This window comes from Carettochelys insculpta, chromosome 3, assembly GCF_033958435.1.
Source record: "Carettochelys insculpta isolate YL-2023 chromosome 3, ASM3395843v1, whole genome shotgun sequence".
Classification (NCBI taxonomy): Eukaryota; Metazoa; Chordata; order Testudines; family Carettochelyidae; genus Carettochelys; species Carettochelys insculpta.
Window position 1 is genome coordinate 135,261,816 of NC_134139.1, and position 26,989 is coordinate 135,288,804.

The 26,989-nt window shown below is 41.9% G+C and overlaps 1 protein-coding gene across 6 annotated transcripts in view; it reads right to left on the reverse strand.

Annotated features, from left to right (window-relative positions):
• Positions 1-26,989, reverse strand: part of KLHL32 (kelch like family member 32) — a 202,206-nt gene that overhangs the window by 118,711 nt on the left and 56,506 nt on the right. For all 6 annotated transcript variants that reach the window (XR_012645082.1, XR_012645081.1, XR_012645080.1 and 3 more), the window contains one exon: positions 21,843-21,950. Coding sequence is in view for 2 of the 6 variants with exons in the window: in XM_074990857.1 (XP_074846958.1) it covers positions 21,843-21,950 (108 nt within the window). In the remaining 4 variants the exon portion in view is untranslated. The remainder of the gene's footprint in view (positions 1-21,842; positions 21,951-26,989) is intronic.

The following is a 26,989-nucleotide window of genomic DNA, read 5'->3' on the forward strand; positions in this document are numbered from 1 at the left end:
TCATTTGCAGCGTTGACTGTGATTGTGGAGGCCCACACGAGAGTGACAGTCCTTGCTACATCTGTTGCATATGTAGTGGGTGTCTGGCAGGTCCTCGCTGTCCTTTCTATGGGCTCGCTTCTCCTCTGCCAGCTGTCTGATCTTCATCTTGCCCTTCTGAAGGCCCTTGTGCAGTTCCTGCTTCCAGCTGCTGTGGTCGTCTGCCAGCTCTTCCCAACTATCTGGGTCGATGTCTACCTCCTTGAGGTCCCTCTTACAGATGTCTTTGTAGCACAACTGGGGGCATCCGGGAGGTCTGTTGCCAGAGGCTAGCTTGCCATACAGGATGTCTTTTGGGATCCTTCCATCATTCATCCTGTGGACTTGGCCAAGCCAGTGGAGCCGCAGCTGCCTGAGGAGGGTATGCATGGTTGGAATTCCACCTTGCTCGAGGACGGCGTTGTTGGGCACACTGTCCTTCCATGATATCCCAAGAATGTGCCTGAAGGCAGCGAAAGTGGAAGACATTCAGCCTCTTTTCCTAGCAGGCGTACAAGGTCTGCCATAGAGGAGGGTGCTGAGGATTCAGGCTCTGTAGACTTGCATTTTGGTGTGAGTGTACAGCTTGCTGTTGTTCCACACTCTCTTGCTAAGTCTGAACAGAGTTGTGGCTGCTTTTCCAATCCTCCTGTTTAGCTCAGACTCCAGCGACAGGGTGTTGGTGATGGTGGACCCGAGGTAAGTAAACTCATGGATGACCTCTAGCGTGTACTTGTCAGTGCTGATTGATGGAGGTTCAACAACGTCCTCACCAAGTACATTTGTCTTCTCTAGGCTGATGGTAAGCCCAAAGTCCTTGCATGCTTTGGAGAACTGATCCAGCAGTTTTTGAAGCTGGTCTTCTGTGAGTGTCACTACAGCAGCGTCATCTGCAAACAGCATGTCTCTAATGAGCACTTCCCGCACCTTACACTTAGCCTTCAGCCTTACAAGATTAAACAGTTTCCCGTCAGATCTTGTGTGCAAAAAGATGCCCTCTGTTGAAGATCCAAAGGCATGCTTCAGGAGGAGTGCGAAGAAGATCCTGAACAATGTCGGAGCAAGGACACAGCCTTGTTTGACACCGCTCCTGATGCTGAAGGCATCCAATGATGTGCCATTAATTAATGTTAACTAATATTAATGTTAATTAGATGTAATTTAGGTGTAACCTCTGTAAATAGCCTTAAACTCAAGGTTTTGTTGTTGCTGTGGTTTTAAGGTCTAATACTTAATTCAATATATTAACTTTAGCATACAGGGAAATGGTGAATTACCAATTATCAGAGTCCTAGGTACTCTATATGACAGGTACAATACTCTGGAATCCTGGAACAGTCACAGACTTTTGTGTTTATTGATACGTGTCATATGTATCTTTTAGGGTTAACCAGCTATTGTATTCCTGACTAAACAGGTCTGAGATAGAATGTTTCCTGCTGGAATAAAAATCAATGTGGGTAATTAATATAATATTGAAATTATGCAGGTAAAAATGTTTTGAAGCCTCAGTCACCTGCAGAATTAGCATCCAGATGGTTTGATCTGGTTCAAATAATGAACACAAGATTTGAAAATGTATAAAGTGATAGCCCAGTCATGGGAGACAGTCACTCACACTTGATAGAAGAACTCACAGGAGTCTGCGACAAGAGATAGATCTTTCAGAAAGAAACTAAAGTACTGTAAACCAGAGTTTTCACCTGGAAGATGGCTAAGATAGGCCTGAAATTAAGTAACTTATTGTTTTACAAGATTATGTTGTTTTTATTTTTAATGCTTGTGTTCTGAACAAATAGTACTTTGCTTTCTGACTGCTGGCTGGTTGCTGAATTACCTTGCCATTGTCCTGGAGAAAGCAGAATTGTGGGTATTGACTAAAATTAGATCTGCTGAAGTGCCTACACTGTACTGAAGGAGGCTGAAGCCTAGTTCCTGCTCTGGATAGAAAGGATCCCAGGATCTTGCCCCAAAAAAGGTAATGCCTAAAGTCCTGACATGATGTGACATGCCCTTGTGGAGGTCACCAGTGAACTTATGAAGTCAGAGTTCAGATAGGTAACTGTGTTATTCAGTTACAGCAAAAACAGAGTCCTGTACCACCTTAAAGACTAACAAATTCATTATAACATAAGCTTTTGTGGGCTGCAGCAAGTACTTAATAAATATTAGTCTTTTAGGTGCCACAGGACTCCTTGTTGTTTTTCAAAGTCAAAGGTGCAGGAAAGATTTGGAAACTGCCACTCATAAGTACAACAGGACCAAATTCTTGCATCATCATTTTATTCCATTAACTAGCCACAACTTTTCTTTCCTCATCCATCCACCCACAAAACCATGCCTAAAAATGGAAAATACTCATTGACAGAATATATGTTGATTATTTTCTAAGGATTGTTTTTTGAGAATGGATTTCATCATTATGCTTTCTAGGACTGAAACCAATCTCAACATGGGGAAATCTGAAAAGCAAGGAACAAACACCCAAGAGGGAGACAGATGACTAAATGTTGGGCACCTGTCTGAAGCAGAATCCTGGACCCTGTAGCATTCTGGGAAAATTCTAAATTAAAGTCATAGAATTGGAGAGATCACCAGGGCTTCACTGAGGTGATCAGGGCAAGTCACAGCTCTCAGAGCTCTTATTTTGGGTTGGCAGTAGGTGCAGGCAGAGGGCATTATATAGGTTTCCACTCAGTTCTTGGTTTTCACTGCAACTGTAAAAGCTAGAAATATTGCTTTAAATTAAAACAGATTCTGGGGCACAGTTCTGCCACAATGTGGTCGATTTCATGACAAATTCCATTACCTGAGACCCTGATATTTATTCTTTGCATTAAAATAGCACACAGAGGCATTAAGAAGACTTAAGCCCCATGGTGCTGGGCATTGTACAAGCAAATCAAAAGATAGTCCCTTTCCAAACAAGCTTGAAAGTGCTTTTCTTTTAGTAAGTTGTGGAAACAACAACTGGGTTTCAGTCAAGATAGTTTAAGTTTGCTTACAAAGTTGTTCTTGTCTCCAGCTGAACACGATCAAACAGATAAAAGAGGAGACCAGAAAATGGTGCCTACTGTCATGGGCAGTCAGAATTCACAGTTCATTTGTCAGATTAGAGAGCAAGCGAGGTGAAGATGAATTCCAACTTTTGGATTAAGTTTCACCTGCTCCCTACAGCATCATAAGTTAACAGAGGCAGAAATGGATGCCCAAATTCAGGACCAACTGAGATACCTTTTTAAAGCAAGCTTCAGGTTTGATTAGACCACAAAATAAAGAAAAGCAAAGGACAGAAAAAGCCAACCAAACCAAGAGACTTAAACTGGCTTTATGGTTTACTCCAGTCTTTACACATTTCCTGCCCATGGAACACTGCCCAGACCGTTAAGTCTTGCACATGTCCAAACTAGCATTGACAGATATGAATAATAATAACAAGTCCATATCAGCAAGTGTTTATATGGGCTGCACATTCTTTGGAGCAGGAATTCTCCTCCAGTTCTCTTTGTAAACAACAAGAAGTCCTGTGGCACCCTATAGACTAACAGATATTTTGGAGCATAAGCTTTCGTGGGCAAAGACCTGCTTCATCAGATGAAGTGGGCCTTTGCCCACGATAGCTTGTGCTCCAAAATATCTGTTAGTCTATGAGGTGCCACAAGACTTGTTGGTTTTGATGATACAGACTAATACGGCTCCTTCTCTTTGGAGAGCATCTACCACAATGGGCTTCTAGCCTGTAACTGAGACTCTGTGGTGCTATCACAATACAAATAAAAAAAATGCCCTCCTTCCCCCACCTGCTGGGGAAGTGGAGAGAGAAAGCCCTGCGTGGGTAGCTGGTCAGCTATCACCTCCACTATCTGAAGCTATGCAGGGATGTAGGGATGCCAGTGATGAGGACGCTCTCAGTAGGTCATGCTTTTGAATGTCAAATGCTTTGTTGGTTTAGAATTGTATATTTTACATTATTTTTCATTTTTTAAAAAATTTTGTTATTATATAGCTGAGTCTTTACAACATCTGGAAAGAGAAACACACACACACACACACACACACACACACAGAGTCTGTAACAGTCCAGATCAATCTGTTACGGATTACCTAAATTACATGTAAACAATGTGGTGAAGCTGTGTTTCACAGCTTGTGTCAACATACTAGTGCTAGTTCTCATCTGAGCTAGCACACTAAAAATAGCAGTGAAGCACATGCAGCAGCAGTGACAGCATAAGCTAGAGCTAGCGTGTGTATATCAGCAGAATCACACCCCCTTAGACATAGTCTAAGAGTTGGAACACAAACCTCAGTTGGGAGTACTTGGCACTATCCTTTACTCTACCAATGACATGTTGCATGACCTGTGCTTCAGATTCTGTACCTTTGCTTCAGTAAAATAAGAACACTAGTTGCCCCCTTTTATAATGTGCTTTAAGTGCCTCAGATGTAAGGGGCTATTTCAGTGCAAGTCATCTAGGCAAGATGCTGATGATGATACTGACAGAACGACTGAGATCACAGATAAAAGAACATCAGGTGGATCAGAAAGTGGGATTCAGGAAATGTAGAAGTACCATACAGCAGATATTGGCACTAAGATTAACAACTGAGAAAGCTCGATGAAAGTACAAGAACATCTACAACTGCTTCGTTGATTTTCAGAAGGCATTTGACCATGTAGATCAGAAAGCGACATGGGCAACGTTGGAGTTGTATGGAGTGGATAGCAGAGTGATATGGTTGTCGAAGGATATCAAAAACAATGTAGAGGCAGTAGTGCGAACACGCGGAGAGTTGGCAAGTTGGTTTAGAATGAGCAGACGTACGAGAAAATAAGATCCAATATCGCCAGTATCTTCATCACACACCTGGAGAAAGTGATGGACAAAATCATGGAAGAGGTAGAAGGGGTATCGGTGAATGGGATGAGAATTAACAACTTGAGGTTCGCGGATGATATAGTTATCATCAAGGAAGATGAAGAGAAGCTAGTGAAAATGGTGCAGGGGTTAAAGGAGGAAGAGAAGCAGTACATAGTGATTAAAAAGGGAAGAGGGATGATCCAGGGAACTATAGGATGGTCAGTCTTACATCAGTCCCTGGAAAAATTATGGAGGGGCTCCTCAAAGAAGTCATTTTGAGGCACTTGGAGGAGGGGAAAATGATCAGGAACAGTCAACATGGATTCATGAAGGGCAAGTCATGCCTGACCAATCTGATTAGTTTCTAAGATGAGATAACTGGCTCTGTGGATAGCGGGGTTAAAAAAAAAAAAAATCAATGGATGTGATTTATCTTGACTTCAGCAAAGCTTTTGATATGGTCTCCCACAATGTTCTTGTCAGTAAGTTAAAGGAATGTGGATTGGACAAATGGATGGTAAGATGGATAGAAAGCTGGCTAGAAGGTCGGGCCCAGCGGGTAGTGATCAACGGCTCGATGTTGGGATGGCGGTCAATTTCTAGTGGAGTGCCCCAAGGTTCGGTTCTGGGTCCTGTTCTGTTCAACATATTTATCAATGACCTGGATGAGGGGATGGATTGCACCCTCAGCAAGTTTGCAGATGACACTAAGCTAGGGGGAGAGGTAGATACACTGGAGGGTAGGGATAGGATCCAGAGTGACTTAAACAAATTGGAAGACTGGGCTGCAAGAAATCTGATGAGGTTCAATAAGGGCAAGTGCAGAGTCCTGCACTTGGGCTGGAAGAATCCCAAGCATTATTACAGGCTGGGGTCTGACTGGCTCAGTTGTAGTTCTGTAGAAAAGGACCTGGGAGTTGTAGTGGAGGAGAAGCTGGACATGAGTCAACAGTGTGCCATTGTAGCCAAGAAGGCTAATGGTATATTAGGTTGTATCAAGAGGAGCGTTGCCAGTAGATCCAAAGAAGAGATTATTCCACTTTATTCGGCTTTGGTGAGGTCGCATCTGGAGTACTGTGTCCAGTTCTGAGCCCCCAATTACAGAAAGGATGTGGATACACTGGAGAGGGTCCAGAGGAGGGTGACCAAAATAATTAGGGGGGTGGAGCATATGACCTATGAAGAAAGGTTGAGGGAATTGGGACTGTTTAGTCTGCAGAAGAGAAGACTGAGAGAGGACTTGATAACAGCCTTCAACTTACTGAAGGGAGGTTGCAAAGAGGTTGGAGAGAGGTTGTTCACAGTGGTCATAGATGGCAGAACACAGAACAATGGTCTCAAGTTGAGGTTGGGAAGGTCCAGGTTGAATGTTAAGAAAAACTTTTTCACAAGGAGGGTGGTGAAGCATTGGAATGGTCTACCCAGGGAAGCAGTGTAGTCTCCATCCCTGGAGCTGTTTAAGTCTCACCTTGACAAAGCCGTGGCTGGGCTGATCTGATGGGAGTGGTCCTGCCTAGGGCAGGGGACCTGACTTGATGGCTTTTTTAGGTCTCTTCCAGCTCTATTGTTCTATGAACATCAATAAAACAAAAACAATGGATTTGGAGATAAGGAAATAGGAAAGAAAATCAGTGCTGATGGGATTGAACCAGAGAACATAGAGAAGTTCATGTATCTGGGCAGCAACATGACATGATCTAGATGGTAAGAAGGAAACAGCAACTAGAATAGCAAAGCAAAAGCAAGTTTGAAGGCGATGGATAAGATCTGGAATAGCAAAGCTATTAGCTTAGGAACAAAGCTGAGCATTTTGAAAACGTGTGTATTCAGCAGCATGTTGTTCAGATGGGAGATAATGAAAGATTCAAAGAGAAGGAGATTGGCATTCGAGAGGAGCTGTTGTAGAAAGATCCTGAGAATGGGATGGATGCAGAAAGTCACCAATGAGGAATTATATAGGCTGATACAGACAAGAGAGAACTTACTGCAGAAGGTTATACAATGGAAGTTACAGCTATTCAGAGATATCTGCAGAATGAATGAGGAGCAGAAAGTCAAGACCCTGGTATTTAGCACAATGGACGATTTGAATAAGAGAGGCAGACGCAATGGAGAACGAGTAGATGATATAGTAGATTGGTGAGGAGCTAGTCTACAGAAACTAAGCCACTCCACACTAGACAGGGAATGATGGAAGAAAATAGTGAAGGAGGCATCGAACACCAAACGGGCACTGAGCTCCTGGTTGTTGATGTCGATGATGAAATATTAAAAGCGTAATATGATGCATGCTATGGGAACAAAGATGCCAGTTCAGCATAGCGCTTTAGACTTTTGTTTTAATCAGTGGGAGCCAAGCCCATTTTTTGGTGTATGAAAAACACAAGTATTTACAGGGCTGCTGAGTTTCTTTCAGTCCACATACTTTTTTTTTTTTTAAACTTACATAGTCCCTTGTTTCCCCTCTGATGGTTTTCAAATGGGCGTTTCTTATAGTCATACTGCGTTTAGCATGGGAAAGCTGTGGTCAGTGGAACTTTCATACCAACACCTATGTTGCATTTTGTCCATAGCACTATACAAATATTGGAAGAGTGTCAAACTGTAAAAATCTTTGTAAAGATGACCACTGTATTCTGTTTTAATAAGCTGTTCATTAAATAACTCAAGTAGAAAACTAAGGTATTTCTGCAGAAAATTAATTAAAAGGAATTTACTGAGAAACTACTTCACAGATCCCACTTCTAAAACTATGTAGTGGCTGAGAAAGTTTGTTGCTTCATAAACAGACTTGGTACATCTATATATATACTTAGAACAAACAGGAATAAACAATGTTGTTATTCCTTTAACTTTCTTTTTAAATTATATTTATCTCCTTGATGCTCTGGAGGCCTCATTGTTGTTCTGATGTGATTAGGGACTTGTGGGATGGACTCTGTACCTTGTGCTGGTTTGTAACATGAAGAAATAGGCTCTCTGCTAGGAGTTTGTTTTTTGTACTATATTTTAGTTTCAACTTCAGTTCTCTCATGGGTATAGCAAAATATAAAATATTACCAATATATATTTTAAAAAAGGAGGTAAAAGAGAGATGCTAGTACTCAGCCAGCTTCATGGCTGGGGCTGCCGAGGTGCCAATACTCAGTACTGTCAAGTACCAGTACAAAACACACACACACATTCTCTCTCTCAAATCTGTGCACCAACGTAAGCTGGTTCCTGGGGGGCCAGTTTCATGTGTTTGGTGGTGGTGAACCAGAGGGAGAACTCAGTGGCTATGTCTACACTTAGGAAAAACTTCAAAATGGCCATGCTAATGGCCAAATGGAAGAATACTAATGACGCGCTGAAATGACTATTCAGCACCTCATTAGCATGCTGCTGGCTGCTGCACTTCGAAAGTGCCGTGTTTTGCTCACGCATGGCTCGTTTACAGGAGGGTCCTTTTCGAAATGATAGGAATAAGGAAATCTGGATGTTTGCAGGGTCCTTTCAAAAAGGACCCCATGTAGACAAGCCATGCATGACTGAAACATGGCACTTTCGAAGTGCTGCAGCTGGCAGCATGCCAATGAGGTGCTGAATATTCATTTCACGGCCTCATTAGTATTCTTCGATTTGGCCATCAGCATGGCCATTTTGAAGTTTTTCCTAAATGTAGACATGGCCAGTGTCTAGTAAGTAAGATCTCAATGTGCATGGATTTGGGGAGACTTGGAACTATAAGGGCTGTTGGTGTAACATATATCAACAGTCTGATCTGGACACTGGACCACAAGCCAACATTCTAAGCTTTGTACTGACAATAACATGGTCTCAGAGAAGTCATTTAACTTCTCTGTCTCACTGTTCCTATCTGTAAAATGGGACATTAATGACTAACTTCACATGGTTAGTAAGATGAACTACGGAATGTTTGTGAAGCATTTTGAAGATATAAAGCAATTATTACAAGATAGTGCAATAGGGACTCACAACTGACCTGCTCATGATGGTACTAAACTAGGACAAACTCCCCTGAAATCAGTTAAACTACACCAGTACAAAACCAGTCAGAGGAGAAGTAGGATTATTCCATACCTCTGAATCATGAGATCAAGATCCAGGTCCAGCCACTCCCCCTACTCTCTCTTGTTAAAAAGCCCCTATGTGGGAGCAATATTATATTATTTACACTAAGATTATAACTTCTGTTTTAATATGTAGGTTTTTTTAATATTGAAAATATCACTTTGCCCTTAAAACCAAAAACCTTCCATTAATAACTATTATAAAACATGTTCTTTCCCATGTGTATCTGATACTGGAGTGGGGCCTAAATTTCTCTCTTCACCCGTTCATTTCAGTCCTGAGTATGAAACAACTTCAGAAATTTAAATTTCAGAGACCACTCTGAGCCATTTCCAAAGACGGATGGTGAATTAAATTTCTTTTTAATAAACAGTATCTTGTAAACAATGAACTGTACAGCTAACTTCACAGAACAAATATTTCCACTAGAGGTCTCAGTTTACCTAGAAAAGAAAGCAAAGATTTTAGCTTTACAGTATTTCCCTTTACAAATGAATCTTAGAACAGTTTACAAAATTTAAAGAAAAAGAAATACTTAAACCAGATTAGATAGTCTATTTTACACGAAGATTTTGTGCCCACACACACACACACACCCTCTTAAAGATCTCTCAAAATTGCCACTAGTTCAAAAAAAGGTTTACAGTAAACAAGAATATCAAATTTTTGACACGTGTTGCCCTGACTCTGGAGCCTGTACAATTATCAGGACAAGCTTGTCTATGTCCTTACTTTTCTAGATTTAGCTCAGATCAGGCCATGACACACACACTTTCAGAGTTGTAGAGCATTTTAACGGTTGTCACTAAGTCATGGAAAATTCTTGGGAACAATTAGAAGATGTTACTGTGTGACAATCAGAGGGACATAAGTTACACTGACATAAGCTCCAGTGTGGACAGTGCTATGTTGGCAGTACAGCTTCTCTTGCTACTCGCAGGAGCTAAACGAACAGAAGAACACTCTCCCTTCAGCTTAGAATGGTAATATGAAAGACGTTGCAGTGGCACGGTCATGTCTTGTGACATCCCAGACAAATTTTTCCCACCCTGTGTAACCATGAGCCCCCATGCCAGGAGAAAGAGAAAGAGGAAGAACTCCTCTTAAAAATGAAGCTTGAAACAGAGCAACACTCACTTGGTGGATGCAACCTATGAAATGCTGAGTTCCTTCGGAGGCAGTGGTTATGATAGGAAACTGATCAGAAGTGACAGATAACTTGTATTAGAAAAGAGAGTTTATCCAATTTGAAAGCCTGAGATTGCATTTTTGTGTTTATTTTCCTTATAATTTGTGTGTGCGTGTGCGCGCGCGCGCGTGCGTATTTGCTTTTCTGCGCTATTTTATCTTTGAATGTGTGTTTTATTTGTAAGTAAATTATTTTTACCTGGAGCAGGAATGCTGCAAAATCTGTTTACCAAAGTAAGCTCATTCCTGGGGGGTGGGGGGGGGGCAGCTCTGTGCCTTTGGTAATAATGAACCAGAGGGTGAACTCAATATCTAGTAATTAAGAACTCAGGGTGCATGGATTGGGGGAGACCTGGGACTACAAAGGCTGTTGGTGTCACCTTGTAATGAATAACTGAGGTCATGGAAGTCAGGAAGAGAGCTTGTGCTTGTGGGGAGGTAACAACGCTCTGAACCAATGACAAAGCATAAAGGCACCTAAGCTTATAGAGTAGGTGGGGTTGGTACCACTTGCCGATCTAACTAGATAACAATTGTGTCTTTGGCATCCTAAGGGTGAACAAAGTAAATGTTACATACACAAATGCAATGTAGAAGCTATAATCCCTAGAAATGCAGTGATTATAGCGTACATACCTTGATTCATCGCGACATGTTTTCAGGTGAGCGTTACTGTAACTCCAGTGAAACCAACGAACTTGAAGTAATAGCTTTTGATTGTATCCTATATCTGTTTATTAAAGCTCTTATCCAGTCCCTATAGCAAGATGACTTTGGGTTTGCCTACAACAGGGATCAGCAACATTTCCGAGGCGAAGTGCCAAAATTTGGCCTTTTGACCTCTATGTATGGTCCAAGTGCTGATGTTCCTTTCTAAAGACATTAATAGTCCTACTTACAGCAGCTTCATTAATTAAGATGCAGAGCTTTACCACTTAGGTAGTGGTTTGTAGATCAGCTGGTCTTTTGCTTATTCACAGATGGCATGGTTTGAGCAAGCTCCAAATTGCCTATGGGAGGTGTGGTGGGGTGGAGCTGAGCTCCTGCCTTGCACAGTGATGAAAATTGGCTTGCACGTCACTCTTGGCACTGATGCCATGGGTTGCTGATCCCTGGTCTGAACTATAACGTTTTGTCAATGAAACTGATGTTGACATGCAAAAAAATTAACAAATGCAAAGTTGCCAAAGCACATACTCCCGATGTCAATAGATTGTGTTCACATAGGGAACTCCATATTCAACAACGTGAGCAATTCCCTATAGGTATGTATCCCTCAGTGCTTGGAAACATCATCTGTCACTATTTGTGGGAATGTAGAACATAGCATGACACATCTTGGGACCATGCAAAATGTCCCATCAGACACTGCTTCATATCCCAGCCCACCAGTGATTTCTAACTGCCATTCTAGCTGTCCATCTTCAGTGAGAAAGGATGAATCCCACACTTCTATGCTCTATTAGGAGTCGTAAGGGCCTCATGCACAGCGGAGCAGTTAATCATGAAGTTACTGACATAGGAAGACTTGCAGGAGGCCGACATTCTGCGCGATATGGACAGGAGCAACATATTGTTTCCAGCACTTACAAAACAGCTGCACAGGATAAATTGTCACTTTTGGGCTAGGGAAATTCCATTTATCTGTCAGACCTGCTTTAATGTAGACATTGATAACCAAACTTGAAATTAATAGTAAATTATATATTAGTGATTTCTACTTCACCATGTTTATAAACTTGCAAGTAGAATGAAAACCAAACCAGTAACAAATAGATAAATAGATACAGACAGGCATATGCAGTGCTTGGAAAGGGCCAATTTTACAAAGCTGGAAACAGTTATGGGCTGAAAGGAACAATTTATTCAGAAAAATGTGAATGATAACTGAGAATTGTTTAGGAATACTTTAACAGAAGCTCCAAAAAAGCCACAATTCAGGAAGCAGACTGTATTGTTTTTTAAAATGGCCTTCTTGAGAGGGAAATGAAAGCAGCTGCTGAAAAATATACCTAAAATAAATGGAAGGGAAAGCTGATGATAGTGACTATAAATCAAAACTTTGTAATGCTAGAAAATTGATATAGGAAGCAAAGGTATAGAAGGAAAAAAAAAACTACATCAAGCAAAATAAGGACAGGAAGACATTTTTAAAGTACATTAGGAACAAAAATTTTAAGAAGGGTACATGAGATGACCTAAGCAATTATAGGCCTGGGTGGTTACAGGCCTGACACTGATCCTGGACAAGACAAGGATGTGATTGACACAGAACTCTATTAACATAGAATAAAAATGAAATGGATCATTAATGTCAATCAACATGAGTTCAAGACAAACAGAGTTTGTCAGACTAACTTGATATCTTTGTTAGATAAAGGTAACAGTATTGGCATAATATGCTTAGATGCCTACAAGACATTTCACTTAGTGCTCTATAACATTTTGATCAAAACATCTAGAACAATGTAAAATCAACATAGCACAAATGAAATGGATTAAAAACTGACTAACTGATAGGTCTCAAAATGTAATGGGAAATCGGCATCAACCAGGTATATTTCTCTTAGGATATAGGGATCTGTTCTTGGCCTTATGCTATTTAACATTTTTATCAATAGCCTGATAAAGTTGCTGATGATGGAAGACGTGATTAAAAGAGAGTAATCTTGGATTGTTAGTACACTGGACACAAATAATGTGCGCTGCTAAATGTATTTGTATTCATCTAGGAACAAAGAATCGAGGCCACATTTACAAGCTGGGGGAGCTCTATCCTGAGAAACAGTGACTCTGAAAAAGATTTGGGTGTCATAAGCATCTCAATGGGAGCTCTCAGCATGATGCTGTGGCGAAAAGAGCTAATGCAATCCTGGAATATATAAACAAGGGAATGTCCAGTGTGACTAGACAGGTTACTCTAACTCTATATTTGGCACTGGTGCAACTGCTGCTGGAATTCTCTGACCAGTTCTGGTGTCCACCATTCAAGGAGGATGTTGATAAATTGGAGCTGATTTAGAGAAAAGCCATGCAAATGGCTTTGGACTAGAAAGGCTTAGAAAATATGCCCTGTAGTGATGAAATCAAGGAGCTCAAATCTAGTTAGTTTAGCAAAGAATAGGTTAAAGGGCAATTTAGAGATTTCAGTCTATAAATAACAACCCACTCTTATAATCTAGCAGAGAAAGGTAAAACATGATCCAATAGCTAGAAGTTCAACCTAGACCAAATTCAGTCTGGAAATATGGTGATTTTTTTTTTGAATGACAAGAGTAATCAACCATTGGAACAATTCACTAAGAGATACAGTGGATTCTCCAACATGGTCAGTTTTTGAATGAAGACTGATTGTTTTCCAAAAGGTGTGCTCTAGGAATTATTGTGAGGAAGTTCTATGGCCTGTGTTATACCACGCATCTGACTAGATCTGGTCTTGGAATCCATGAATTAACAAAAGAGGCATTAAAACACATCAGGGAAACATCTTGTTTCTCTAGTTGTGAGACTGCATTTCATTGTTTAAGTTAGATTTACAAAAATGTGATTAATAACCCTATTCAGTGGAACGTTTCATTTGCTTACTTTCACATTAGCATTTGGCAGATCTGACACAGAGAGAAGAATAAAGGCTCCAGTCCTCTAACCAGTTTCACACATAAGCAATTTTACACATGTGAATATATTTATTTATTATTTAAACCCTTGTACTCTGGGTGGAGCAAAGGTCATCTACAGGTCTCCTCCAGTTAATTTAACATGTTTGTAAAATAACTCAGAAGAGCAAGAATTTGCAGGATCAAGGCTGCAAACTGGAAGAAACCTATTTTTCCACAGAAGACTAAAGATAGTGTCACTTGAGGGAAGATCTTGCAGATTGTATTCAGAAACTCAGGAAAGTACACTGGTATCTTTTAATCACTGGCACAAATTAATAAAATTATAATATCAGTATATTTCACAAATAAGTACAAAGTATTATTTTTATTTAAGTACTTTTATCTAAGTCTCAGAAGCTAAATCAACACTAGTCAATAAATTTGAAATATCCAGACCTCTTTTGAAAGAGTGCATGGAGCATCTACATGTATAACACACTCTTTCAAAGGAAAACTGGAGGAACGCAGCACAGCTTTTGCAAGCATTCCTCTGACCCCATATTAGGAAGAGCGCTTCCTTCGGAAATACCTTTTCGAAAGAGAACCTGTGTAGATGCTCCACAGTCCGCTCTTTCGAATTGGCGTATTTTCAGTCACACCAAATAATACATTCTTCACTAGTAGCACTAGAAGGAAAAACACTTTAAAAGCCTTCCATTTTATTAAAGTACTCAAGAATACTTAGACTAAAGGAAGAGCAAACTGAGTACGGACTATATGCTTTCAGTGCACAGAAAAAAAAAGACACTGCTAAACAATGGCTATATTTCTATCCTGTGCCACTTGGCTTGCTGGCAAAGAAAATAACTAAGTTAAATTCCATTCAAACAGATTTCCTGCATTCAGAATTTAATTTTCTCTGAGTTTAATTATTTCTTTATGCAAAAATTAAGGATAGATAATGTAACTACATTTGGGAAGCATATATATCAAATGGATTTTTATAACTCTTTATGCAATAATTAAATGGTAACAGATTCTTTTTTCAAAATTATACCATGAATGTTCACCATAGGATTTATCTACTAAATAAGCACTATTTTAGCAATATTCTGGTTAGCTTAAGTGTGACGACCCGTGACTGAAATTTAATGTGGGTAAGTGTAAGATAATGCACATTGGGAAAAATAACCCTAATTATACATATAATATGATAGGGGCAAATTTAGCTACAACAGATCAGGAAAGGGATCTTGCAATTACAGTGGATAGTTCTCTGAAAACATCCACGCAGTGTGCAGCGGCAGTCAGTAAAGCAAATAGGATGTTAGAAATAATTAAAAAAGGGATAGAAAAGACAACAAGGAATATCATACTTCCCCTATATAAAACTATGGTACACCCACATCTTGAGTACTGTGTGCAGATGTGGTCTCCTCACCTCAGAAAAGATATACTGGCATTAGAAAAGGTTCAGAAAAGGGCAACTAAAATGATTAAGGGTTTGGAGCGGGTCCCATATGAGGAGAGGCTAGAGAGACTGGGACTTTTCAGTCTAGAAAAGAGGAGACTGAGGGGCGATATGATAGAAGTATATAAAATCATGAATGGTGTGGAGAAAGTGAATACAGAAAAGTTATTTACTTGTTCCCATAATATAAGAACTACAGGACACCAAGGCTATGTCTACACGTGAAGCCTACATCGAAGTAGCTTATTTCGATGTAGCGACATCGAAATAGGCTATTTCGATGAATAACGTCTACACGTCCTCCAGGGCTGGCAACATCGAGGTTCAACATCGACATTGCGCAGCACCACATCGAAATAGGCGCTGTGAGGGAACGTCTACACGCCAAAGTAGCACACATCGAAATAAGGGTGCCAGGCACAGCTGCAGACAGGGTCACAGGGCGGACTCAACAGCAAGCCGCTCCCTTAAAGGGCCCCTCCCAGACACACTTGCACTAAACAACACAAGATCCACAGAGCCGACAACTGGTTGCAGACCCTGTGCATGCAGCATGGATCCCCAGCTGCAGCAGCAGCAGCCAGAAGCCCTGGGCTAAGGGCTGCTGAACACGGTGACCATAGAGCCCCGCAGGGGCTGGAGAGAGAGCGTTTCTCAACCCCTCAGCTGATGGCCGCCATGGCGGACCCCGCTATTTCAATGTTGCGGGACACGGATTGGCTACACGTGCCCTAATTCGATGTTCAACCCCTCATGGGGTTAGCGGCTTCGACACCTCGCCGCCTAACGTCGATGTTAACATCGAAATAGCGCCCAACACGTGTAGCTGTGATGGGCGCTATTTCGAAGTTAGTGCTGCTACTTCGAAGTAGCGTGCACGTGTAGACACGGCTCAAATGAAATTAATGGGTAGCAGGTTCAAAACTAATAAAAGAAAGTTTTTCTTCAAACAGCGCACAGTCAACCTGTGGAACTCCTTACCAGAGGACGCTGTGTAGGCCAGGACTCTAACAGAGTTTAAAAAAGAGCTGGATAAATATTTGGAGGTTAGGTCCATAACTGGCTATTAGCAAGGGGTAAGGTATGGTGCCTAGCCTTTTGTCGAAGGCGGGAGATGGATGGCAGGAGACAAATCGCTTGATCATTGTCTTAGGTTCACCTCCTCTGGGGCAGCAGGCATTGGCTACTGTCAGCAGACAGGATACTGGGCTAGATGGACCTTTGGTCTGACTCAGTATGGCCATTCTTATGTTCTTATGACTGTCCCTTTAGGGGTACTGTGCTTCCAGGTGGCTCCTAGTGTGCCTCTGAGACTCAGGGAGGCCCCCTTTGTTGTCCTGGAGCTTCCCAAGGGTGAGGGTCTCACTTTTTTAATCACAGGCTAGTCCTGAGTGAGGGCAGAGTATGAACGCCTCCAGGGGAAGGGTGGCGGGAGTTCAGTCCCACTCACTGCCCTGGACACTGGCCTAGGGACCCTAGAAGGGAAGGGATCTCACAGGGCTTTTACCCCTGCCCCACAGCAGCACCCCTTCCCTGCGCCTCTGCACCCACCACTTCCCTCCAGTACCTGGTAGCTGGTATCCCTTGGCTTCACTCAGCCCATTCTGCTCTGAATTTTTCTTGGCCAGTCCAGCCTCCTTTCTTCTGGGCACTCCCTCTTCTCTGCTGCCTGGGGAAACCTTTTATAGGGAGCCTGGAGGCCTTAACTGGTGGCAGGTGCTTGATTGCAAGCAGTGGCTGGCTGACTCCTAACAAGCCCTAGCTGCCTATCCAGCCCACAAGTCTGCACCGTCTGGGGATTTAGGAGAGAAGCAAAAAGGCACTCCTCCAGACCCAAAATGTTTGGCCTCTATTAGATCTTTACTGACAGCCACTTCTGGTCTGCCGCATAAGTTTCACAGTTAGCACTAAGGAGACTGGATGAACCATGAACAAGAGAAAATTAACAGTTTGTGTGTGCTTGATGTCTACAATAATAAACATGAAACATTTTTAAAGTAGTTTCTTGTGCACAACACACAAAAAATTAGAGTTGGCTCAACTTTGATCTCCACATTTCAAGTAAAATCAACACACTGGAAAGCACAAAAGTGAACAGTGCAAGTGAAAAAGAGTTGAGAGATCAGATATTAAAAACCAGGTCTATTCAGTTGATAAAAAGGAGAGAAGGAGAGGGGGAAGGATCTGATTCTCCATTTCAATCAACTCAAACTTGTGTTGTTGTAAGAGAGTGAATAATCAAACCCAAAATGCTCAGAAGTCTACTAAAAGATCCCAGTCCAAGGGAATATCTACTTTGGAACTGAAAAGTGCAAATTCTAGCTAAAGGAGCCCTACTTGCACTAATTCTAACGTAGCCAGCCTACTAGACATGGAAAAGTAGTTGTGGCAGCAAAAATGTCTTCCAGTTTCTCTCAGAGACAGAGCGTTCATTTGCAGAAGCACTGATTAGAAATTTTAATTTATAGGCTAACTGCTGAAGCTCACTGGCCTTGGATGAAGCTTTTTGTTTTTTTAGAACCTTTCTACATTCAGAATGGCTTTGTTGTTATCCTGGTAACATAATGTGGTGTTTATCCTGTTATCACCAACATTAAATAGAGATTTGGTACCGTGAAAAGTCATTTCAGATAGATCAAGGTTCACAACCATTTCAGAGTGTGGACTATATCTTAACAGAGACTGTCTCAGGAATCCTACTTACTCATAAATCTAACATTTGTGGCAACTACAAGTGCATCCATGAACATGTATAAAGGAAAAGTTCTTAATGTATTTTTTTAACATCTCTTTCAATAAAATTTAAAATCATGTGATGAGCCAGCTTTCTGTAGACTGCCACCAAGGCTATGTCTACACTAGCACAAAACTTCGAAATGGCCATTTTGAAGCTTACTAATGAGGTGCTGAAATGCATATTCAGTGCCTCATTAGCATGCTGCCAGCCACGACTCTTCAAAATGCGGCTTGTCCAGATGGGCATCTTCATTTCTGTGCCTCATTAGTAATTGTCGAAAAGGCTATTTGCACAGCCATTTCGAAGTTTTGTGCTAGTGTACACATGGCCCAAGTGCTCTATAGACCATCAGTGGCTTAAACTATCAGGAAAAAAAGTGTTTTATGTTATACAGAGGTTGAATTTCTCTAATCCAGAACTCTCTCATCCAGCAATATCTGTAATGCGTCATGATTTTAGTTAGCCAGACGACCACTTATCATGAGTGTGGCTGCGTTTCTTGCGATCCCAAGAAGTTTGTTTAGAGCCACCAGTCCTGGCTCTCAGTGGTCTGTGCTGTAATTTACCCTAAATGTCTTCTAAGGCCCAGCAAGCAGTGGAAGTGTTGGTAATGCTGCTAGACAATACTGACCTCCCGTGGTTCAGCAATTCTCTCATTTGGCACCAATCAGGTCCCAAGGATGCCAGATTAGAGAGGTTCAACCTGTACCATATTGCCACAGTCTGCCTATAAAAATGTCACTGTGTCAAAAGCCATACCAATACCCAGATGCATCACATCTACTGTATTTCAACAGAGCTCATCTTAAACTCAGATAGCTGGTAAGCAGGGTCCCATGAGGAGAAAATCTAAGCGATAAAGGAGTTGAGGAGAGCTGACAAAAAAGAGAAATGATATTAAAGACACACTAGCAAATTATCCCAATGTGAAGTAAAGACAGAATAATCTGACACCAACATGGGTCCATTAAGACCTCTAATACCTGAAAATCTAAAAAGGAATAAGAAAAAAGTGAAGGAATTGAACTAATTGCTATGGATAAATACACATGATTTGCACAAATATGAGTGACAAACTTAACAAGACTAAGGCACAAAATGAATTATACTTTTCCAATGGATATACAAGCTAAATAGATGAAGTGACCAGATGCTTAATGCAATTAATATTAACAACTAGGGGAAAGGGACACAAGCTAAAAACAGAGAAAACGCAGGTTAAAGAATATTTAGAAAGTTAGATGTAATCTAGTTAGCAGGCTGACCTACGAAATTTCACCCTAAGGCTATGTCTATATTGCAGGGTTTTGTCGACTTTAAGTCAACATATGTAGCAAGGACTGGCACTCTCGTGTGGGCCTCCACAGTTGCAGTCAAAGCTGCAAATGACGATCTTAAATGGAGATATGAAGGGCATGATCCATAGTCTATGCAGACTGAAGGATGCCTACCTACCACAAGTCAACATATTGGAGCACTTTTGTTGACAGCCGCATCCAGCTTGCCACAAGGAAAAAACGCTGCTGTTGACAGAGATCTGTTAACGAAATGCAGGTCTGGATGTTCCAGTGGCCCTTCTGTTGACAGAAAAGGCCTCCAGGACACCGTGCTGATGCCCTGTGGACACCCTATCCAGAACAATCATCTCTCTACGGTTCTTGCCTCCGTCCCTTCTTAAAGCCGCAGGAAGCCTGGGCAATCCCATTGCAAGAAGCTGTGAGCATGCAATGGCAGAGCCGCCCCCACCCCTGAGACCACCCTGGGCCCTCACGGGAGCAGCCTCAAGGCTACCAGGACCCACCACAGGATTCCAAGAGGTGGGCCCCCTCCTGGTCCAGCCCAGAGATCAAGGTCTTCCTGGATCTCTGGGCTGAGGAGATGACCATTCTAGTCCCCCGTACCAGGTGCCGCAACACAGAAATCTATGTCCGCGACCCTGGCTGAACAGGGTAACCTTGGCTGAGATGGGTCCAGGTAGTGGTTTTGACAAGAGAGCAGCTGGGCTGTCTGGCCACTCTCTATCAACAGAGTGGATCACTTTTTCCATGCGCCTTGCTGTCTGGGCACGCCCTGTTGACAGAAGTTTTGTCGCAAGATGTCTTCCAACACAAACTTCTGCCAATAAAATCTACCAGTCTCCACATAGCCTAAGATACTCAAAGAACTAGCTGAAGCAATCTCATAACTGTTTGTGATTATCTTTGAGAATTCATGGAGCTGTATGAGACCCTAGAGGACTGAAGAAGGGAAAATACCATCTCCATCCTTAAAAAGCGGAGGGGTAGACAACTTTCATATCCGGAAAGATTTTGGAACAATCAGTTCATAAGCATAGAGAGGAAAAGCATAACAAACAATAGTAAACATAGATTTGTCAAGGACAGATCACCCCCAACAAACGAAACTTCCTTCTTTGACAACGTTACTGACCTCATCGTTGGCAGAGAGCAGTAGACATGATGCATCTTGATTCTAGTAGAGTTTGACAAATAACATTCCCCTAGATACATATAGTCTGCTATGAAATGTACGCACAACTGTTTAAAAGACTGGTTGACAGAATAGTTAGTGATGGTTTGCAATCAAACTGGGACTATTTACGTGGTGGTGTGAAATATCTAGTCAGTCCTGTATCAGATATTTTTCTATATTTTCATTAATTAGACAATGGACCAGAGAGTATCCTTATGAAACTTGTAAATGACAGTAAGCTATGAGGGGCTGTAAGAACTTTGGAGGACAGAACCAGAATTCAAATGTCCTTTTCAAACTGGAGCAGTGGTGTGAAATCATCACTTAGAACAGACGAACAGTTAGGGCACAGAAATGCGGAATAACTTGGTAGACAATAAAACTACTGAAAAAAAAACTTGTAGAGGATCACAAATGTAACCCCAGAGGCACTGTGACCACTAACAAGGGAAGGTGAAGTCTCTGTTCTTCAGCTTTGGCTGAGAGCCAGCTGGCTTTTGGCTTATGTGGTAGAACTCACGGCTCTAGTCTCTAAGGTTGCAGGTTCATTCCCTCCTGCTGACAGCCCAGGTTCATTGGCCTTACAAAGCGTTAGCCATCAGTGTGCTTCATTTGTGAAAAACATTAATATCATTCTAGGGTGTACGCCCTACTGGGCAACGTTGAGGCCTCAGATGGAGTAATGTGTTCAGCTCTGGGCACGACACTAAGAAACCTGTGAACAAGCTGGAGAGCTGAGAGGGGAGCAAAAAGTATAACAAAATGTTTAGAAAACCTGATCTATGAGAAAAGGTTAAAAACCTGGGTGTGTATAGTCTTAAGAAATTAAGAGTGATGAGGGACCAGATAATAGTCTTCGTACATGTTAAAGGCCATTATGGAAAGGATGGTGATCAATTATTCTACATGTTCACTGAAGCGGGGTACAAAAAGTAACTGGCTTAATCTTCAACGAGGGAAGATTTAGGCTGAATATTAGGAGAAAGTTTCTGATAAGGGTAGTTATCTGGAATAAGTTTCTAAAGGAGGTTGTGGAATCCCTGTCAGAGGTTTTTAAAGAACAAGATCGATAAAATCTGTCACAATGGTCTAGGCATAGTTGGTCCTATTTCAGTGCAGTGCCATAGACCAGATGACCTCTCAGGATCCCTTGTAATCCTACACTTTTGTGATCCTGTGACTTCAGAACTACTAGGGTAAAGAATAATTTTTTCTTTTCTACAGGGATGTTATCCAGGAGGTAACATCCACTCCAAAGTAAAATCAATTAATTTTTGTATTGACAGGGCCAAACACTTCATACATTACATGTAAAGAAGATTAAGACTTCTATCACTGGTGCTTTGGATCCATTTCTATAGTTGCACCAATAAAAATATTTTTTTGATTTAGCTGTTTAAATTTGAAGAATTGTACAATACCTGTCCAGTGTATGCAAAGTCCAAGGCCTGCTTTAAACCCAGGCTTGTGACACCATGCAAATTCACCTCATCTGCGCCACTTTCAACCATACAGAGACTGAACATTGCCTGAGAAGAGAAGAGAAACATTTGCAAATATTAAAAATGAGGTTAAGGGGAAATGACAAGTTCCATATGAACGCTGTTTATTTTTGCTACCTAATCACTCTTTGCTATTCTCCATGTTAAAAAAATTCACTATCACCATAACTACTATTTGGAATAAGATCCAGAGTTTCATTTGTAATGAAAGAGGTGCCAGGCCTCAGGCAATTTTTTTACATTCATAACTGACGCACCAAGTGCAGGGGTGCCAGGGCTATGAATGGCCAAGTCCAGAGATGCCCTTCCACCCAAAAATTATTGTTCACTTCCAAAAGCATTGTTCTGATTACCAATAAAATTAATTGCTTGGATATGAATTTGTTGCCAGGCAATGATCCAGTTTATGGAAATGTTATTTATCCAGGTGGTAGTTCTGCTCTTCTGCAATTTGTGTTTCAACTGAAATGTTATCAGCATTTTCCCTAACTGCCAGTATTCTAGAATACAATGTGTTAAAGTATGTATCATGTTAACACAGCATGAAACACATTCTCAGTTTACCCATCTAAAAGAAATCAGAAATGACAAATTCAGTGACGTTTCCAGCTCAGTAAAAACTGTAGTTAGTTTGATATTTATTATGCCCGAGACCAAAATACCAATTGTAATTTAGTTGTACATGGTATGCCACAATGGCTACTTCATTCTGCTTTTCAACATTTCATTCAGTATTTCAATATGTCTCACTCTGGAGTTGGTTACAGCTACAATCTTCTTCCCTATATTTATCAAGTAACACGGAGTCTGCATTACGAATCCTCACCCTCCAAAGTGCTCCATTTAGTGCTATGTTTTCTAAAAAATGTTACCATGTCTTTATGACACACTGCCACTTCTTCTCTGCTTGGTCCAGGCTGTCCTTACGATTTATGGGGCCCTACGCGAGTTACCCAAGGGGGCCCAGATTGCGTGGCTTCTGTCAGAGCTTAGGGCTTCCCATGAACCCCCCCCCGCCACACACACACACACTCCTCATGACTTCCCTCATCTCCCTCTCCATCCCAATCACAGCTTCTCCTAGGGCTCAGGGCTTCCCTGTGGTTGGTGCACAGCTGCAGAGGCAGGGGGTTCCTCTCCAACCCAACGTGGCAGGAGGGAGCCTTCAGCTTAGCAGCCAGTTGGCCAATAGAGCACATGGGCAGAGTGGAAGGAAGGGGGATGAAGAAGGCAGGCCTGCCACTCGTGGCTGAGAGAGCAGTCAGGGCAGATGCTGGGCCAGAAGGGAACCAACGAATGGTGGTAAGAGCCGTCCACAAAAACACGATCATACGGGGCCGTGTAGGGGAGGGTCATCCAAAAATTTCATGTCCCAAATTTTCAGGTGCCTTACACAGCCAAGTTCTGCATATGCCTATGGCCTCTCTTAAACAGCATTGTCAGAACTGAGCTTTATAGCTGCAATATGTTGTATTAAACCTTGTGGCTCACCTGGCTAGCCACAGGTCCCTTGCCCCTGCATAAACATTAAAGCTAAAAGGCTGCATTTTTTCCCAAGCATATGAACTGCAAACATCTTTGTAGGGAGTGATTCCACAGAGCATGAAATGCACTGTGACAGAATGATGAAAAACATTCTGAAGTGGGGGTGCCAAAAGCCATTTTAGACAGCAGTCCGTAACAGTGAGGAATATAGCAAATGACTCAAAATAACCATTACTGCTTTCAGAGATAATTGCACTGAGCTGTGCACAAGCCATGGAGCACACTGCATCCCCACATCAAATTTTTAAATAAAGTGTATTGGAGTGGAGTGCAATTCATAAATACTCCGTCATTCAAAATTACTGGTTTTGTTATGCACAAAACACTACTTAACTTTTGTTACTTTCTGCATTAGTAGGTATCCTTCAGTCTGCATAGACTATGGATCGCGCCCTTTAAAGTTTCAATTGAGGACTCCATTTACAGCGTCTATTGTGACTACGAAGACCCACACGAGAGTGACAGTCCTTGCTGCATCTCTTGCAGATGTAGTGGGTGTCTGGCAAGTCCTTATTGTGCTTTCTGTGTGCTCGCTTCTCCTCTGCTAGCTGTCTGATCTTCATCTCGCCCTTCTGAAGGCCCTTGTGTAACCCCTGCCTCCATCTGCTGCGGTCATCTGCTAGTTCTTCCCAGTTGTCCAGCTCAATGTCTACCTCTCTGAGGTCTCTCTTGCAGACATCTTTGTAGCGCAATCGGGGGCATCTGGGAGGTCTTTTGCCAGAGGCTAGCTCACCATACAGGATGTCTTTTGGAATCCTTCCATCATTCATCCTGTGGACGTGGCCAAGCCAGCGGAGCCGACGCTGCCTGAGGAGGGTGTGCATGGTTGGGATTCCACCTTGCTCGAGGACGGCGGTATTGGTCACTCTGTCCTCCCATGATATTCCAAGGATGCGCCTGAGGCAGCGCAAGTGGAAGACGTTCAGCCTATTTTCCTAGTGGGCATACAGGGTCCAAGTCTCACTGCCATAAAGGAGGGTGCTGAGGAGGCAGGCTCTGTAGACTTGCATTTTGGTGTGAGTGTACAGCTTGTTGTTATTCCACACTCTCTTGCTGAGTCTGGACAGAGTTGTGGCCGCTTTTCCGATCCTCCTATTTAACTCAGTGTCCAACAACAGGGTGTCAGTGATGGTGGACCCGAGGTAAACGAACTCGTGGACGACCTCTAACGTATAGTTGTCAGTGCTGATTGATGGGGACTCAGCAACATCCTGACCGAGTATGTTGGTCTTCTTTAGGCTGATGGTAAGCCCAAAGTCCTTGCACGCTTTGGAGAACTGATCCAGCAGTTTTTGAAGCTGGTCTTCTGTGTGAGACACTACAGCAGCATCGTCTGCGAACAGCATGTCTCTGATGAGGACTTCTCGCACCTTAGACTTAGCTTTCAGCCTTGCAAAGTTAAACAGTTTCCCATCAGATCTTGTGTGCAGCAAGATGCCCTCTGTTGAAGATCCAAAGGCATGCTTCAAGAGGAGTGCGAAGAAGATCCCAAACAATGTCGGAGCAAGCACGCATCCTTGCAAACACAAAGCAAACACCTATCCTATCCTTTCATACAGCTCTCAAATGACATTAGAAGATAAGCTTGTTCTACTGAAATGAGCTGTTTCCTTTTAACCTTCCTATTCTAAGACCTTGTCTGAGTCATAAACCACTTATTCGTCATGAATTAAGGACATTAGTTCATGAATCTAAAAAAAAATATATTTTAGAAAATGATTAACACCAACTGCTGCTCAGATGCTCAGAAATGTCCTGGCTGGGGGTGGGATTCAGATGTTATTTTGCTAAAACTCTGTACTTATTTATAGTAAATACAATATAAATATGTTATGAATACAGTATAAATAGTATAGTAACTACAGTATAGTAACTTATGTAGAGCAAGTAGTAAATTACCTTTCTAGCACCAGGCATTGACTAAAGATTTACTTAGTATAAAGTGTGAAACAGAAAAGCAACATGAAATTCATTTAAGATATACAGAGCTAGATCCTCATCCGTTGTAGCTGGCATAACTACAATCTCTTTGATGGAAATTACCAGCTCAGGATCTGACCGGAAATAAGAAGTTTCCAGAAATTCCCTATTTTTACAGTATATTTCAAAGTTCAGAAACACCATTGTAAACACTTTAATGAGCTATTCTGAAATTATCTATAAGCTATATTCTTGTATTGGTGGAAAAATAAAACTAATTTACTTGTTTGATTACCTCTTGTGTTATGGGCTGTTGCTATTATCAAATCCTGGTCTCACGAAAAAACAACTCCTATTGACTTCAGAGAGAGAAGAATTTTAGTCTAATTACAGATATTTTGCATTTGGAGTTCTCATGAATGAGCTGGTCAGTTTCCCAGGTCCCACAAGCAGCAAGGAGATGAGAACCAGGCCTCAGAGCAAGTCAGTTTCCTGGGTTCAGTTCCCAGCTCCCCTCCCCTTGCAGACCTAGGAAACTGACCAGGGCTGCAAGGAGTGGAGGGAAGCTGGGAGCCAGGCTGACACTTGGTTCCCAGCTCCCAGGCACTTGCAGGACCAGGGAAAGTGAACAGCCCACCAGGGCAGGGCAGTCTCCTGGCTGCTTCTCCCTGCCTTCCCCCAGCTGCAGGCTTTCAGCCTGGCAGCGGAGCCACTGAGGGAAGGCAGGGAGAAGGGGCTCTTAGCCCTCCTAGCTGCCCACTGCTGCAGGCAGCTAGGCAGGCTGACAACCGCAGAGCAGCTTCAAGTTGCGCTTAACTTGTATTAAACCAAGTTATGTGCAGCTTGAATCCCTGGATTTCGAGGGTTTACTGTATTATTGAAAGCGTAACTCAGCATGAGATCCCTCTTTAAAGACCCACACAACCATTCCAGTTGAAATTCAGGGCAAGCACTTAGTCCATAACTCAACCTACTGTGCTTGGATATTATAACACATACTGTACGTACAGAGGGATAGTACTCTGTTTTGAGACTTTTGCAATACTTACAGACTGAGTTAAGCATGAACTGTCAGAATCAGATTTTGGGTGCATCTCTAAATTTTTCTGGTTTGGTGAGATTAAGTAAAGTCGTCACTATCACTTTTAGGTAGTGCTAGTAGCTCAGTTTGTTTTCCCCTTCGTTCAGTTTAAATAAGGTGGGGGGGGACAAATATCTGTGGGCTTCACAGCAGCATAAAAGATATAAACTAAATATTTATACAACTGTCAAAACCTTCCCTAACTGTACTCAGCTCACAATCAACTGTATCATATTTGATGTGCGTATATAGATTCAATGCCTATAAGAAAAAGAAAGTGAAGCTTATAGTAAATACATAAAATCATTGATCAGACTTTGCCTGCACAAAAATTTATTGGAGACTGTCCCCCCTTTTCCACCTAAATGAGGCTTTTGGAGCCTCAGCTAGTCTCTCAGTTCTTTTCACTTTCCTGCTATCCCCCACCCTTCAGTCAGTCAATGAGACTAACATTGCTTCAAGCTAAGAATTTGTTTGTTTTTGCTAATCAGGCCTAGAAGTAGTATTTTACCCCCCAAAA